This window comes from Poecilia reticulata, linkage group LG22, assembly GCF_000633615.1.
Source record: "Poecilia reticulata strain Guanapo linkage group LG22, Guppy_female_1.0+MT, whole genome shotgun sequence".
NCBI lineage: Eukaryota > Metazoa > Chordata > Actinopteri > Cyprinodontiformes > Poeciliidae > Poecilia > Poecilia reticulata.
In genome coordinates, this window is record NC_024352.1 from 6,640,397 (window position 1) to 6,658,474 (window position 18,078).

The 18,078-nt window shown below is 39.3% G+C and overlaps 1 protein-coding gene across 2 annotated transcripts in view; it reads left to right on the forward strand.

The window, feature by feature from the left end:
- The window catches only part of gna11b (guanine nucleotide binding protein (G protein), alpha 11b (Gq class)), a 35,358-nt gene extending 20,390 nt beyond the window's left edge, over positions 1–14,968 (forward strand). The window contains exons 3-7 of one of the 2 annotated variants that reach the window (XM_008399278.2): positions 794–948; positions 2,143–2,271; positions 7,650–7,779; positions 7,966–8,119; positions 9,287–14,968. In XM_008399278.2, the coding sequence (XP_008397500.1) occupies positions 794–948; positions 2,143–2,271; positions 7,650–7,779; positions 7,966–8,119; positions 9,287–9,477 (759 nt within the window). In that variant the 3' untranslated portion in view covers positions 9,478–14,968. Of the gene's footprint in view, positions 1–793; positions 949–2,142; positions 2,272–4,919; positions 5,049–7,649; positions 7,780–7,965; positions 8,120–9,286 lie in introns of both variants that reach the window. The other variant, XM_008399277.2, reaches the window with a different exon arrangement.
- Positions 14,969–18,078: the final 3,110 nt, after the last annotated feature.

Sequence of the window (18,078 nt, forward strand, 5' to 3'; positions counted from 1 at the left end):
TTTTATTTAAAACTCAATCAACTAGCATTTTTTTCTGAATGCAATCTGCGTGGGTAGACGGCGTGTTTTAGGTCTTACCTTGAACCAACTTCTGGCACCGAAAGTTATGCTAAAATCTGTCTGGCGAAAATATATTTGGAGGACATAGACCTGGTGGGTGGTTAGATTTTTCCTGCTTGGTCCAGGCAGACGGTGAGGAAGGCTTTATCAGCGGTTCCTACGCAGTCTTGATATGTGTGGAATTGGATTTTGCCATTTTTTGTGTCTGGATAAAAAAAAAAAATAAGCCTATACAAAAGTAACATTTTTGAGACTTGATTTCCCTTTTTAGTATTTCAAAATGCATATCTATTTTTTTTTTACAAATTTATTTTATGCACTCTTAAAAACATTGCAAGCTTTCTTTGTTTCTTTTCTTTTTTGGTTTTGAAACCCCCAGTCCTTGTATTGGGTGTAAAGGAGTCCCACGTTTTATATATTTTAAATGATCCAAGTGTGTTTAGATGTCCAAAAAAAGGTGAAGTAGCCCTATAAGAGTCCAAAGTCAACCATTTGGGGGGAAAAAAACAGAATGCTTGTTTTCAAGTGTCCATTGCATCATAAAAATTGAATAATTTGTGTCTGGATACTGGAAAGATATGGGACTTTTAAATAAAGTGTAGGAGCAATGTTTCATGTATCAAAACTTCAGTTCAAATTTATTAAAATACTTCTGTCAGACTTTATTTACTCTGTTGACTTTCTTAATGTCCTCCTTTAATCCCAGTCTCTTTGTTCTCACATGTCTTTCCAGGCCAACGCCATGCTTGTGAAGGAAGTGGATATTGAGAAGATCAATGGGTTTGATCAGCACTATGTCGTAGCTATTAAAAGCCTGTGGGCTGATCCGGGAATCCAGGAGGCCTACGATCGTCGCAGAGAGTACCAGCTCTCTGATTCCACTAAATAGTACGTGTGCTCATCCTTGGGTGTGAATGTGCATTGATGCTTTAAAATTCAGTCACTTTAAGTGCGGTCTTGTGATTGTGTTCATCTCGTTCACCAGTGATGTTCTGGATGCTTCAGTGTTGGTCTTTCTTGACAGCGACACATTTTGTCCCAACAGGAGATTGTAAAACTGTAGGATTTTACATGCAGAGCTAGAAGTGCTTACAATGAGCCAGGCCAACGCTAGCATGGTTGGTTTGGACTTCTTCATAATGCAGTTTGTAAATTATTGCAGTTAAGTTGTTTACTTGTGTACGGACAAAATTCATAGAAAAAGTTATTGGCACATAATTTCTGCTGTGAATCTCATCATATTGAATGACGGCTGTTTTGGCTGCTTGGCTCATAAAAAGGTTGTGATTAAGGGGAGAAAAAAATTATTTGTGTGATGTTGGATTTGAATCTACTTAAGTTTTATAATCTTGCGTTCTTAAAAACTCAAAGTTAGTCCTAAAAAATATGATTTGGGGTTTGAAAAAAACTAAGAATCTTGTCCAAATTTGAAACGACAATAATTAAAGAAAGTCAGCCGGCAGCTTAAGGAGACCAGCTGTGCCTCTTATAGTTGAGCCTTTTCTACCCAATAGCAGAAACCCAATATTTACTTTAGAGTTATTTACTTTAGAGAATACATCCCAAGTAGATTAAATCTGCCTAGTAACCAAACCCAAGAATAATTTTTTTCTTTTATTTTATTTCCCCCAAATTTAAAATGCTTGTAAGGCACAGAGCCTGGACAGAAAACTCGGAATCAAGCTCATTGATTCTCTTTAATATACTAATCCACATTCTTCTGGTTATTTTACTCAGTTTTACTGAATAATTAGAGGTAAATGTGTGTATATTTATATGATTCTACATTTAAAGGTTTAAATTTCTGAACCGTACTACTCTGTGTACTGCAGTGTAAACTGACGCTGCGTGTGACCCCAGGGTGCACAACCAGGAGGAATTGAGTCACTTTATAGTGCCCCCTGGTTGTGGTTTAGCTGAATTACATCTGATTTCATGTTCAGGCTGGTTCCCGTGTGTTTGCATCTTAAATGTTTTTTTTTTCCTGTGTGTGTGTGTGTGTGTGTTTGAGAAAGTATATGAGTCAGTCATCATATTTGTCTTCATTTCACAGTTATCGACACTATTCATGTATATCTCCAGTTATCTTAGCGATATAGACCGTGTGACTGCGGAGGGATACGTTCCCACCCAGCAGGATGTGCTGAGGGTCCGTGTTCCCACCACGGGTATAATAGAGTACCCCTTTGACCTGGAGAACGTCATCTTCAGGTACCCCCAAAAGCACCAGGACTGCAGCATCACCGGGGCTCGACAACATGAACCACTGATGGGGAATCAGAGTAGAGATGAGAAAGCTGAAAGAGCGGACGTTTATTCTGCTCTCCCAATCAAAAACGAGAACATTACAAGTATGCAGAGATGCACTGATCAGACGTTTGTGGCAAATATCAAAACTTTGGGGATTTTTCACCTGCTAGTGTTGGTTAGTTTTCCCTACATCATCAATTATGTGTATTAGAACCAGAAGTGACATCACTTCCTATAAGCCAGGAGTCGGTGTAAAGCTAGTGATTTATTGCTACGACAGGCGAAACGATTAGTCGACACATTAAACCATCTTTCTTTTCGTGTATCGGCAGTTTGCGGGGCTAGCGTTACAGAAACGGGAGTCTGTGTGTGTATATTTTAGGAAATTGGATGCTTACCTCTAGCGAATGATTTCCAAAAGGCTGCCAACGTTTCCAAATACATGACAGATGGCGGTGTGAACACTCAAAAGGATAAATGGAGCGACTTCACCACGCTCTGTTCTGCTTTCTGCTGAAATTCTGAATGTCCTGAAAGTCTGAAAATCAGTGAATGTTGTCACCGCTCAATTTGCATAATTAACAGTGTCCATGCAAATGTAATGCACCCTGTGGGAGAGGAATAATGTCATAGTCGAGATTAAGAGGGAAGATTAGATCACTGTAAAAATGTTTACGACTACACTTTTTTTTTCCTGTAGAGCCTCGTGTTTATTTTACTTTTTTACAATCCATATTCTGCTCCTGTATCAAGTAGCCGACAAAAATGACCCAAAATAAAATCTGGCAGTAGATTTCATTACGTGTTCTAGGGTATGGTTTAATTTCAATCTTTGTAGCGCGAGCCTACAACAAAGACCCAGCCAAGATCAGCTTTGAGTTTTATTTGCAGTCTGGATTCGAAGGGTACGCCTCTCTTCTTCCGACAGCAGCTGGGAGGGACGGCCTACTAGTTAGGGGGCAGTCTGTGATCACTTTGGGATAGAGCAGGAACCCAAAGCAGCACCCGCTGCTCTTTGACAGGAGTAAGGGCAGCATTCACTTCAAAACGGTCATTTTGTAAAAACCGGATCTAGAAATTGTTAGTTTAAATTTCTGCTAAATATTTGAGAAGGAAATTATTGTCAAGACTTTTTTTCAAGTTACTTGCCATATGTCAATTTGTGGTTGACAAGTTTTGATTTCAGCTTTTTACAGGCAAATGGGAACAAACAATCTTGTATGGCTAACTCAAAGTTTTCCTTCCTCAGTGAAGGCTTCAACACTGAAGAATGTCAATAGATGAGTTTCCATTACAGTTACATTAGTGGTGTTTGTATTTAATAAGAAATGCAATTAAAATCAAAGGTGTATAAACTTGTACACTTGATAAGCTGTTAAAAATTGTGATGTGATGGATGTAGACATTTTGGAGAGATTCATATTTCAGCCTGCTGCTCATCATCAGCCATCAGAGGAGACATCTACGTTTTATTCAGGCATTTATTTAACAACAAGGCCCTCATACTTGGGAGTGGCTGCGCATTGCAAAGAGGCCAGTTCCTACAAATAAGTGTATACAAGCTGACGTGATTCAAATAAGTGCTTTTCTTGCGGTTTTGCAAAAAACACCGATTTTGACACTGCAGAAAAATCGCTTTATCGTAATGCAAAAACTTTTTCTTGAAAACCATTGCCGTGTTTCCGCCAAACAGATTTATTTTCTTTACTCCAATTTGCACAATTTTGAGGTTAGCGGACCTTAAAATCAGCTACCCGATGCGTTCAAAAGATCAGATTTGAGCGTCCCAACTTGCCAGACGCCACTCGGGTTTAACCAGACGTGAAATCGTCCGTTTCCGGCCACCAGCAGTTTTCTTGGTGCATCTCTTCCTGTACGACTTTGCAACACAAATTCAAAATCTGTGAAGCGACTCCAGGTTACAGATTAGAACAAGCCAAGTTGTCTTATGGATGTGGATGGTAGCTGATGCAATTAATCTGATTGGAGATCAGTGGTTTGTGTTTAGAGTTGTGTTGGCCTGAGGCCAGACCTCGCTGCACTGAAGCGTGTAGGGAGCAGCCACAGAATCCCAGATAAAGACGGATTGGACAAGGATATCAAGGAAATCCTGATGTGTGGAACTGAAGTGCAAAAAAAAAATTTAAAAACTCATAAATTGACTTTAAAATGACATATTTCCTGTATGGATCTTGTCTCCATACATGCCCAGTCCCTCTTTATGTGGCCCAAATGCTGCTGCAGTCACGGACACCATCTCACCGTCTGAGCCAGAACCCATCAGTAACTTGACTCCAGATTTTGTTTTCACTTTAAAAAGCTGCTGCTGCTGCTGAACTTTGGCCATATTCTTAGTTTCTGGAAAGAGTACTGCTGGAGGAGTGGCACAGACTAACACCCCTTTGTTTCTGTGATGTGGTCTTTTTTTTTTCCTGTGAAGCTTTTTCTACAGGACTGATCAGCGCTTTCCTGGAATTGTAGCAGTTTGCGATAATTGCCTATCACGCTTTATATAACTGTTTTCCTGTCTGTCTTTTTTTTCCCTCCCTCTTTGTTTTTTGTTTGTTTGTTTTCTTTCCTCCCTCGTTTCCTGATTGGCCTTCTCGTAGTTATCTTTCGGATCTGGATCGTATTGCCGATCCCAGCTACCTTCCCACTCAGCAGGATGTACTCAGAGTGCGCATCCCCACTACAGGAATCATAGAGTACCCCTTCGACTTGCAAAGCATCATTTTCAGGTAGAAAGAGGCCCAACCTCAAGTGGGTTCTTTTTTTTTCTCCATCATATCCATATAATCATTTGATTTTCTTTTCCCGTTGGGCCTTTAGAAAACATCTTTCATCCATCTCCATTAATGAAAAAAACACTTTGTCTATGTCCCACTCCTATCCCATGCTTTTCTAAATGCTTCCATGCGATCATGAAAGTGAAGTCCTTGCTAATTTAGTGTCACCTGCTGCCACCAAGAAGAATCCTACAGTGCACATAAAACACAACAGAGAATGAACACAAAGTCCTACATTCTGCCGCCCGGTTTCTCTAAATGGGTCGCCTCCTCTTTCTCTCTCTCTCCCTCTCTCGTTTTTTTTTCCTCCTCCATTCCTCCTCGGCCGTCATAAGAAACGAGGTCGTCCTCTCTGCTGTGGAGGAATGTTATTTTGGGCAGCAGGTCCTGCAGGGCCTATATTGGCCCTGGGTCTCTGTGGACCACAGTGGACTGGGCCACCACCAGAGGGCGCCAATGCACCTGTGAATCAGGAGAGCAGACTCCAAAGGGAAACGTTTAATTGCCATGCCGGCAATTTTTTTTTCTGCATTAGCGGTTTCCTGAAGGATCCGACTGGATCTTTATTTTTTATTTTTATTTTTTTACAAATTAGGGCTCATTAAAATGAGCAGTGGGTGACACCGTCTCGGGGAGGCATTGGGAAACCTATAAAAAAAAACTCATGTTTTCTGTGTGCATGTCGGTGATCAGCCGCTTGCTTTCCTGCATGTTCTCGGCATCAACTTTTCCTGCACACCTCTGGCTCCCTCTTTCTTTCACCAGACTATTAACTCTCCCTGTCCTCTGTCTGTCCTCCATCCTTCCCGTGTCCCACTTTTCGGCTCCTCACGCCACATCTTTTGCTCTCTCACTTTTCATTTCCATGCATGTTCTGAAACTTGACGATTGTCGTTGTGGGAAAAGTTGACAAACCTGGTCAGACACCGAATCACCTTGATGTTCAAATTCCCAAGTACATGTAAGATATTCATATAAGATGTACCTCCAGTGAACGGATCTGAAGGAATGCCGCTCATTTTAAGAAACCAAAATAACACTATGAAACGTCCAGCTGTGTTTCAGTGATTAAGCCGTATTTTGATGAACTAAATAAGAATGCAAAAGAGTTGGTATGCAATCCCCTGAAAAGTAGTAGCCTCCTTCCAGATTTATTTATTTGTCCTCTAAAAAGAATTTAGATCAAACATAACCTTAGTAAATACACTTACTTCACAACAATAAAAATTACACCAATAAATGGCTAAAAAGAAACTTTAAGAACCAAAACGAAGGGCTTGGACTCACAGTTTAGATATTCACCTGACTGGCATTTTTCCTCAGCCACATGAAATACTTATTGCCTGTGAGTCACGCAGACACCCATGCACCAATATGCAAGTAATCTACATGGTTGAAGGTTATGCAAGCACATGTTTAATAAAGTCAACACACTTAAGATGCCTGTGCTAGATATCTGCTTTGCAGAGCAGATCTGCCCTGCCAGATGTAGACAGACGGTTTGCCTGAAAGGTCAAAGGCAGAAACTGTTAAAAAAAAAAAAGACGTATTGCCAGTTACTGCAAACAGTTGATGTTAGTTGCTGTCACCAAGCCAGTCGTTAGGTCTAGAGGTCACTTGCTTTTTCCCCCAAGTTGCCACACTATTTGTACTTATTCATATTATCATACTTGTATGATATTGAAATGTGAAACGTTTTGATTTCCCTGCGAATGGAGTAGTGGAGTTTTACCTCAAAGCAACATCGTATTTTCATTCAGTAATCATTTGAAACACAGCTGTGAGATTATATTTTTGTGAAATGAACGGCATTCCTTTAACGCAGACTGGAAATTGTTGGTGTATTTTCTCAGTTACATTCATACGTTTTGGGTGCAGATCTGTAAGGAAATCTGCATTACATTTAAACACTTATTAGGGTAAGATTATTTATATTTGATAACATTTTGTCAAGGTTTTGAATCCATCAGGTGCATTTGTCTACATCACTGTAAAGAGAATAAAAATGCGACGGGGTAAAAAATATTTTTTTATTTGGGATGAGGCGTGCATTTTATTTAAGTTAAATGCTGAAAATACTGCCAAGATGCAATAAATGTAAGTGACTGTAGAGAATATGAAGGGAAAACAAAGCATTTTTGTCCCCATCTGATTTTATATTTATTATGGGGGAGAAAGAACATCAGCCAAACATCTAGAGAAAGTCAAACAAAAACAATTAAATATGCCATTAAATGGAAAAGCCAAAATCAGTTGACCAATTACAGATACCCCAGGCCTCATTACGACTAGAAAGAACGATTGATCTGTCTACCTGTTGATTTGGTGTTTTTATATCCTCACATAGCACCAAATGCACTGTGATGGATTCAAAACCGTCGTCTGCACAACAAAAAAATATTCCACCTGAAATATTTCCTTCCGATTTTCCTGAGCGCTCTCAGCCTAAAGTCTTAAAAATACACCAATATACGATTACATTTGAGCCCCACGAGGCTCCAATTGCGACAAATTTCTCTGACGTGTCCTCCCTCCTCGTCATCTTGCCGTCAGGATGGTGGATGTCGGGGGTCAGAGGTCAGAGCGGAGGAAGTGGATTCACTGCTTTGAGAATGTCACCTCCATCATGTTTCTCGTGGCGCTGAGTGAGTACGACCAGGTCCTGGTGGAGTCCGACAACGAGGTGAGCGAGGAAGAATAAACTGGTTGCTTTTGTTAGCCTTTCTGAACTTAAATGGAAGATTAAACTTTGAATGCTTTTAAAGTGGTCATTTCTCGGCCGTGGGGAGTTTTCTGTTTGTTTTTTATTTTTTCTCGTAAAAATTGTGAAGGTTTTGAGTCTTTTGATCCCTTTTTCTTTCCGTATCAGAACCGCATGGAGGAGAGCAAGGCTCTGTTCAGGACGATCATCACCTATCCCTGGTTTCAAAACTCTTCAGTCATCCTCTTCCTCAACAAGAAGGATCTACTAGAGGAGAAGATTTCTTATTCGCACTTGGTGGACTACTTCCCCGAATTTGACGGTGCGTTAATATTTCAGACCAAACTAACGACAAAAGTGTCTCCCAAAGTCATCCTGCGCGCAAGATTTAGACTGAACAACGATTTTAACGACCTCGCAAATATGGAGAACCACCGTCAGTGAGATGGAAACGTTAATGCTTCCATGCTGATTTTTCTCAAATAAGTTTTCCCTCAAGTTCCTGGTATCCAAAATGATCCTCTGTGCCATTTCCAAGTCACAGTGAGCCAGTCGTACTGAACCTTTAAATCCTGTTAGATTTCGATTTATAAAATGCCACAGATTATGTGTTAAATGAGTCTTGGTGCAATTTGGAGGCGTGTGCTATTCACCAAAGCCTTGAGTAATAAGGGGTCTTAATGCAGATTTTGCATTGAAAAGCTTTTAGTTTCTATAAATTGTTCAGTGCTCTAACAAACCTGTGTGGGTTTTCTACAAATTGGCAAAGATCTTACCTGAACTTGACTCCATCCATTCAACTGTGATCAGCTTCTTTCTCCCTCCTGCAGAAAAGCATCCCCTCGGTACGCCACCACCATGTTTGAGGTGGTTCAAGGCGGTGTTGAAATTCTTCCACAAATAGCATTTCCTGTAGGCCATAATGTTCAAATTTAGTCTAATTACACCAAAGCATGTTTTGAGGCCATTACATGGTAAGATGGAACGTCTTCTAGCTTGTCTTCGCATCCTTAAAAAGTCTTAAATTTACTTATCTAAAATGAAGGCCTTAAAATGTCTTAAATTTATTTATTTTTTAAAATGTAAGTTGGCCTTAAATACATTAATCAGAGGTCTAAAATGTTGTTGTGGAAGGGCTATTTAATCTCGTATGTAGTGTTTGTGGGACTTTTCTATCAGGCAAACATTTTAGTCACCTTGAAGTGGTTGCAGCTGCTACTAACTAGCTGCTAAAATACTCTTGCTAGTTTTTTGTGTCCATCACGGGTAAAGTGTAAATGAATCTCCAGTTGGCTCCGTCTCCACATTTGACGATTCTTCTTAGACATGGTAGATGGACATTGTTTACAACGGCAATTTAAAAAAAAAAAAAAACAAACATAAATTTCTCTCCACTTCACACACGATTTGATCAAAAATAGGGCTTTCTGTCACCTTGTGTGTTCATGAAAACAAAAACATTCACTTTACCCCGTCCCTCCACTTCCAGGTCCCCAGAGAGACGCCCAGGCGGCGCGGGAGTTCATCCTCAAAATGTTTGTGGACTTGAACCCAGACAGCGACAAGATCATCTACTCCCACTTCACCTGTGCCACGGACACTGAGAACATCCGCTTTGTGTTTGCGGCCGTCAAGGACACCATCCTACAGCTCAACCTGAAAGAGTACAACCTGGTGTGAGAGGGGCGGGGACGGTGCTCACGACGCACTTCTCCCCCCTCACCCATTGCACAAAGCGCACCCCTCTTTGGGAACGTGCCGTCAACCCCACACGCATCGCACAGCGCAGCACTCCGGCTCTCACACACTCATTCACACACAAACAGAACTGTTGCTTTTTTTAATTTTTATTTTTAAATATTTTTTTTTTCCTGTCCAGTACGGTGTGTATTTCCAGGTCCTCCCACCTTGAATCGTGCCCCCTTCTTTCACCAAAGCCGCTCCGTCCTTCTCCTCCTTCTCTCGGCAGCTTGTCGCATCAGTCTTCGGCCCTTAAAAAGCTGCTCCGTGTGTCAGAGCTTGGCATACAAACCTTTCAGACGGGCTCTGCGGCAGCGACCGGAAGGGATCTTTTTTTTTATTTTTATTTTTTATCTTTGGCATTTGTATTTGGGGCAGTTTTTATTGGCAATGAATTTTGGTGGAGAAAAAACAAAAAGAAAACAGTAATCGTAGGGCCCCGCAGTGTTGACCCTGTCTCCTTTCCTGCCAGTGTGGAAGGCACTGACTGACTTATCTGGTGACATCATCGGAGAACCAGCGGTGCTGAACACAGACGCCCCTCCAGAGCGACGCGGTCCGGATGGGAGGTCGCGCACCAAACAAAGGGACGGACTGGAGGATTCTGTCATCGCCTCGCATCTATGAATGTACCCCAGGTGTGAGCATCGCAAAAAAAAAGAAAAAAGAAATGTATATTATGAATTTAATGCACATTTATCCATTTTCAACAAGAAGAGAGGGAGCGGAGCTAATGAAAATCTGTTGCCGAATAATTTTTTTTTTTTAGCAGATTTCTACTGATTTAAACACTAACACTACACAGGCTGAGTCAAGCGGGCATGAAAGCAGAAAGCGTATAAAATAAATTTGGCAAAATTTTTTAAAAAAGCAACTTATTTGACATAAGTATCCTTTTTTTTTTTTTTTTGTTTAAGTTAATCACACGCTTCCCTCCTCCAAAATGTATTCTGTATGAATTTACAGGGACAATCTTCCACTTGACGCAGCACACGAAACCGCTCCCTCAGTACAAAACACTAGTCTTGGACCCCGCATTGGAAAACTTTGCACTCTCAATCATGGAGTTGATCTGCGAGTAACTAAATTGGCCGGAAACGCAGCATGTCCGACGACATCACACTTCCTGACGCGACGCGGCCATCACTGGCGTCAGGTTGTGCTTCTTATATTTTTTATTTTTACGTTGGGTTTTGTTGAGCGATTTAAATTAAGGGGAAAGGTAGGAAGATGCGCCTTTCACAGAGAAATACTCTGAAGTCTGCAAATTTTTGTGTATATTTGTAAATACATATACACAAAACTCTTCTGTACAAAACAAGTGCTCTGTGGTACACCATCTTTGGTTTTTGAAAAGAAAAAAAAGGAAAAAAAAAAAGACTTTCTTTAGCATACAGTTTTCTCCTATGAATTTATGGTAGTATTGATACTGTGATTATGAATTATGTTCACTTGATTAATAGGATTTCAAAGAGCCGCATGGTGTTGAGGAAATGAAGTGGGGATGTGGGGGGGAAGTCGGAGAAACAGACAGCCTCTGAACGCCACACTACTGCAACAGCTCTGTGTTCAGAGTAAAACTAACTAGGGCTGGTTCAACTAAAAAGAAAAAAAAATAAATCTTCATGGTTAAGGTGAAAGGATGATTTTGAGAGTAATTAAAGATTTTTTTATTTATATAATTTATGGACCAGGATGAAGGTGTTGATAATTTGACTGCTCGTGTTTCTGTCATGTTGAAGGGCTCCTTTTCTCATGGCAGAGCCTAACTTGAGTCTGAACTGCTGTTTAAAAAAAAAAAAAAATTACAAAACGACAAACAACAAAAAAAAAAACGAATGTCTGGTATAGTAAGAACTTTATCTCTGCTTTCTATTTCTTATAGACATTTCCAGATGTACTTGCCATTACATTTCCATCCATTATAATGCTGTTTGTTTTCTTTTTTCTTATATCTTAGGGAGCCCTCACATGTTTTTTTTTTTCATATTTTTTAATGACTAGTTTTATTTTATTTTTTTCCCCGTTGGGTTATAGATGCAGCGCTGTAATACATACCTAGAAAAATGTACAGTACAAAAATAGGTGGACTTTTTTTTATCAGTGATTGAAGACCTCTGAGGTCCATGCTTGCTATTTGTAACTTAACAAAAGATAAAATGTTTTTTTTTTTGTTTTGTTTTTGTTTGCTTTTATTTCCAGTTTTTGGAGGCTTGCTTTGAATAGTGCCAGTGAAGTGCAGATATATATATAAATATATATATATATATAAATATATATATTTTCTTTTGGTCTCGTACACGACCTTTTCTACAAGTGATTTACCCTTCATCCTCATTAAGGGCTATATCACAGTGCATCCGACAGCGGGGAGTGGAGCAAAGGACCACAGTGAACCAAGTCATCCACTATTACTACTACTACTTGTTTAGAAAGAGATTATTTGCTGTCTGTGCTATTAAGAAGTAAGGCAGAAGAGTGTTAACACAATTGTAAGGTGCGTGTATGTGTGCGAGTAGAGCATTTTTACCAACACTTAAGATGCTTTCTTTAAGTATTTCCTCTGGATTCTCACCACCATTTCTGTTTGCATCCGTATCGCAGTGTTGCTTGTAATCCATCATGGAGTGTTGAGGCGCTTATCAGTACGGACACTACTACTAGTACTACTACTACTACTACTACTACCAGGACAAGTATTGCATGATTTCCCCAAGTATTTGAGTTGTAGCTCGTAAGCCAAGAGATGTTATTAAGACCATACTGGTGTCGTTGCATATTTTAACCTGTATGCATTTCTGCTTTTATGGCAGCTAAAGGAGGTCGAATAGTGATAATGATAAAAGTATTTATTTATTTTTTCGGGGACTAAAGTGCTGCAGTTTACCAACTGCCTGCCTTGTGAACAGATCGATTACGGTGTTCCTTCCCTACTATAACATGTATGTAATTTTGAGAAATCTCTTCATTTTGTGTGGAAGTCGATAACATTCATGCAAAGGGGTAATAAAAGTCCAGCTAAAAGGATAGGTAAGGTTTTTGAAGTGAGACTTTAAGTTGATATCTTACAAGCAGTGGAGGAACTTTCATTTAGCAAAAATCAGTATTACTTGGTTAAGCTTACTGCAAGACTAAGACCAAAATGGACGTCTATTGTCTTAAAACGGCACCAAAAATATAAAAAATAAATAAAAGTGTATGCAAATGTGAATTTATAAACTTCGAGTTGCTATTCAGCCCTTTATTGGCTAAACGTCCAGTTCACCGATGAGGCAGCCGTAGAAAATACGCTTCCTGTTTTAGAAGATTCTGACACTTTTTATGCTCCATCTGGCTGAGTTTTAGCATTAACCATTTATAGTATCTATTAACTTCTTCCTACAGTAACAACTACAGTAACAACAAATGCACCATATAAGAATGGTGCATTTGTTGAAAAAAAAATTTAAATAAAAGCTGGGTTTCTTATTCGTTGTTTTCAAGATGATGTTTTGATTTAGTTTAAATTCAGATTAGTTGTTACCAGAGTCTCAAGCTAACGGCTAAACCAATATTAAAGGGTTTTTTTAATCGTTTTAGCATCAAAATGGCAGTAGCTTATGCAAACATTATTGCATTATTTGCATTGGTTATTTACATGGGGACACTGGAAATGGAGCTTGGAGGCACTGATCGTATACTGAGAACAGAACAAGTAAAGTGTTTTCAGTCATAGTAGTTTTATGGTATAAATCGAGAAACAAAAAAAAAAACCCAGGTCAAGTGAACACCGGTCTAATTTTTCCACTGCATTAGTTTTCTGACTGGAAATGCTTCACATGTTTTGTTCTCGGTTCATATTTCACGCAGGAAGTTTATTAGTGGCGCACCGCCTGCTACCTCAAATTTCCCAAGCAAGTAGTGGACTTCTGCTTAAATGGCCAGCAAACGCTTACATGATGAAGATGATGCTGATTATTTAAATGTTCATAAAATAGTTTGCATTCATCACAAATACCGTAGAAGTCCACTTTGGTCTCTGTTCTTCTCGGACTAACCATTATATCCAGATTTGCCCCCGGTTTATACTAAATGAAGCTTCTGCGAGTGAGATATTGATCCATTAAAACGCTTCAACAGAACCTGATGTTTATAATTCTTCAGCTATCTTTCTGTTAAAACAAAACACAGAGGAGCTGGTTTCCAGTGTAATCAGGTTTAAAATATGCAACAGTGCCCACCAGTATGGCACTGCCATTTTCTCTGCTGAAAATGACACTAACCTCACGACTGCTGCTGTGACTGCTGTCATTTAGAGAGGATCAGGATGCCAGTGAGCGTAACCAAGAGTTTTATCAGTAGTGTTAGTTCTACTTTCTGCCGAGCGCAGCTCACCCAGACGGTTTCCGACCGTGAATTTGCTGACTTGACTCCACAGCCCTGACACAGTGCTGGTGTCGGCGCACTCGAGTCGGCGGTCTCAGTTTTCCTGTTTTTGGACATGTAATTATTTCAACACAACCAAGCGGCGCAGACGGATGCAGTTCAGTCTCCCGTCACTCATCGTGACCGTGTTTTATTATCCTCCTTTCACACTACATTACTTATTTATTGCCTTGAGTTAAGAGAGATGGCCCTTTACAATGTTTCTGTAAGCTTGCTGTTAAACTAAGGGAATCAGACTTATCTCTTACACATCTTTATAGAGTTGGACACTCAGCCCAAAGCTTGTTCCTTGTTTTTTTTTTAATGTAATATAAACAATTCCTGAACACTTTTTTTTTGTTTTGTTTTTTTGGACCACTTCATTTGGTTTCCTCACTCCAGTAAAAGCTGAATTTCAATCATGTAGTGGTTTGTATAAAATGTGATTTTTTTTCTTTTTCTGTTTTTTGGTTTTATTTTATATCCGAACCAACATGTAAATGATGTTATTCTGAGTGTGCCAACCCCACTCTCCAGAGCCAGGCTCTCTCTAAGTGCCAATGATGTGGTCGCTATCAGACGGACCACCATTTGAGAAGGGGGCCGAGGGGGCTCCCCTTTGTAAAACAAACCAGAGACTAAAGTGATAATTATGAACACACAAAGATCTTAATCTGTATTTAAGATTGATTTGAAAGATAATCTGCTCTTCTTTTTTTTCATATTTTTAAAGAAACTGTAATTATATCTGCATGTGGTGTTTGTTTTTGTGTTGAAAGTGAGGGCTTGGATGTTTTTCACTGAAGTAGAGCCCTTTTGTTGAATAGGGTTCAATCAGTTGGTTATTATTGATTTACAATAACTCTTGCCATATTTTTTTATTTGTTTCATGTATTTGTTTCAACCACTGTTGCCTGATCCTCATTCAAACATGAACATGACTTATGATCATTGTCGCCTTCTAAGAGAGAAACATAATGACAAGGTATCTGTTTTAAATTGAAATAAATTTGTTCCTATACTTGCTGATGACGTGTCTGTGGGTTTTATGCCAACTGAAGGAAAGACGCAAGATTTTGGAGGTCACTATGTTTTTTTCATTTATTATTATTTTGAAGATTTATTACAAAATGTATAAACTTGAGAAAGGGTCCAAAAAATGTAAAGTTTTAAACAAGTGATGGAGAAATAGAATGAGTTTCTGGTATAGGAGTGGGGAATTAAAGATGCTTGCGATCAAGAGTGAAGTTTATAAAGCCAGAAATGTGCAACAAGCTGTCTTAATTTGAGTCTCACCAAGAGGAAGATGTGTGTTTATTGAAGACTTGAGTTCAGTTCATCTTTACAGATCAATTGTAAAGCAGTGTATTTTCATAATGTGTTGTTTTTTCCAACCTTCTACGCCTCACGTTAGAGCATCATATTTGTACCATCTTACAAAAAGTATCTGTAGCTGTCAAACAGCAGTACAGAATGAAATATCAGCTTAATATCAGGGTTTCCCTCAGTGTATGTAAGCCTGGTGGGCCACCAGGCTTTACTTGTGCCACCACCAGGCTTAGCATTGTTAATTTATCTTAGGTTTTTTTTAAATTATTGCATTTTTTAAGACTTCATAGTTGGTGTTTAGGTGTTAATCTTCCAAAAATGCATAACTATCAATATGTTCAAATTTCCTGTCAACTTAAAAAAAAAGATTTACTCAAAAACATGGCGGCCAGCTGAAAGACTCCTCTTGCTCCCCAAGCACCACGTTCCGGGGGAAACCCTGAATATAATAAAAATCTTGGACTAAAATGAAAATGTGAGGACTGAAGAGACGGATAAAAGCTGGTAAAATTGGTTACAACTATTTTTGTATCTAATTTCTGAATTCAATTTATTAAATTCATGTTTAATGTCATTAAGCTGTTCAAACAAGTGGTTCTCACAGAGAAAGGACTATAGTAAACAGTTCAATAAAAAGAAAGTAAAAGAAGGAAAATTGGCTCAAACCTTACAAATCCAAGGATTAAGAGGTTTATAAACGTTCACAGTAGAAACATTTATTACTGCAACATACTGTGCAACAAAAACCATCTCATCTCAGGGCTGAAGTTAAGCGGAAAAACTTCCATTTGTGGTGGAACCAGTAGTTATTCTAACCTTGTGAGTTTTCACATGATGCTTGGTCAACCCTTCATTACCCAGCACACATTTTCCCTCCTTTCATCCATGAGTGACACATTCGAAAACACAGATAGTGTAAAAGGAGTGACAGGAATTATCCTGCAATATTGTTACTCGTGCACAATGATTTTTTAAAATATGAACATTAAAAAATCCCCTCTTTGTGTAGATATCTTTTTTTCTGAGTGGACCTGCCACTTTCATGCATGAATTATGATCCTTTATGTCAGGAATTTTTGGCAAAGTGTTTCTGATTTTCTTAAAGTCTAAAAAAAAAAAAAAAAGGAAAAAGAAATTCTAGAATTTTTTGTCTAACAAATTCAAAGAAAAAAATTCTGTTGGCACATTTGGAATAACAAATTACAAGTTATTTGAGTACATCAGTAGCATCGTTCTTTAGGGATTGCTTGACAATATCACAATATACAGGTCCTTCTCAAAAAATTAGCATATTGTAATAGAGGTCATTGTTTTCCATAATGTAATGATAAAAATTAAACTCACATTTTATATTCATTGCATACCAACTGAGATATTTCAGGTCTTTTATTGTTTTAATACTGATGATTTTGGCATAGAGCTCATGAAAACCCCAAATCCCTGTCTCAAAAAATTAGCATATTTCATCCGACCAGTAAAAGAAAAATGTTTTTCATACCAACAAAGTCAACCTTCAAATAATTATGTTCACTTATGCACTCAATACTTGGTCAGGAATCCTTTTGCAGCCTTCAATGCGGCATGGAGGCAATCAGCCTGTGGCTCTGCTGAGGTGTTATGGAGGCCCAGGATGCTTCGATGGCCTTAAGCTCATCCAGAGTTTTGGGTCTTGCGTCTCTCAACTTTCTCTTCACAATATCCCACAGATTCTCCATAGTTTCAGGTCAGGAGAGTTGGCAGGCCAATTGAGCACAGTAATATCATGGTCAGTAATTCCAGTGGTTTTGGCACTGTGAGCAGGTGCTAGGTTGTGTTGAAAAATTCAATCTTCATCTCCATAAAGCTTTTCAGCAGATGGAAGCATGAAGTGCTCCAAAATCTCCTGATAGCTGCTGCATTGACCTGCCCTTGATAAAACACAGTGGACCAACACCAGCAGCTGACATGGCTCCCCAGACCATCACTGACTGTGGGTACTTAACACTGGACTTCTGGCATTTTGGCATTTCCTTCTCCCCAGTCTTCCTCCAGACTCTGGCACCTTGATTTCTGAATTTGCTTTCATCCGAAAAAAGTTCTTTGGACCACTGAGCACTTGTCCAGTGCTGCTTCTCTGTAGCCCAGATCAGGCGCTTCTGCCGTTGTTTCTGGTTCAAAAGTGGCTTGACCTTTGACCTGGTGAACGCGGCACCTGTAGCCTATTTCCTGCACACACCTGTGCACGGTGGCTCTGGATGTTTCTACTCCTGACTCAGTCCACTGCTTCCGCAGGTCCTCCAAGGTCTGGAATCGGCCCTTCTCCACAATCTTCCTCAGGGTCCGGTCACCTCTTCTYGYTGTGCARCGTTTTCTGCCACACTTTTTTCTTCCCACTGAGGTGCCTTGATACAGCACTCTGCAAACAGCCTATTCGTTCAGAAATTTCTTTCTCTGTCTCACCCTCTTGTTTGAGGGCGTCAATGAAGACCTTCTGGACAGCAGTCAGGTCAGCAGTCTTACCCATGATTGCGGTTTTGAGTAATGAACCAGGCTGGGAGTTTTTAAAAGCCTCAGGAATCTTTTGCAGGTGTTTAGAGTTACTTTGTTGATTCAGATGATCAGGTTAACTGCTCCTTCAGAGAACCTTTTCATGATATGCTAATTTTTTGAGACAGGGATTTTGGGTTTTCATGAGCTGTTTGCCAAAATCATCAGTATTAAAACAATAAAAGACCTGAAATATTTCAGTTGGTATGCAATGAATATAAAATATATCACAGTTTAATTTTTATCATTACATTATGGAAAATAATGAACTTTATCACAATA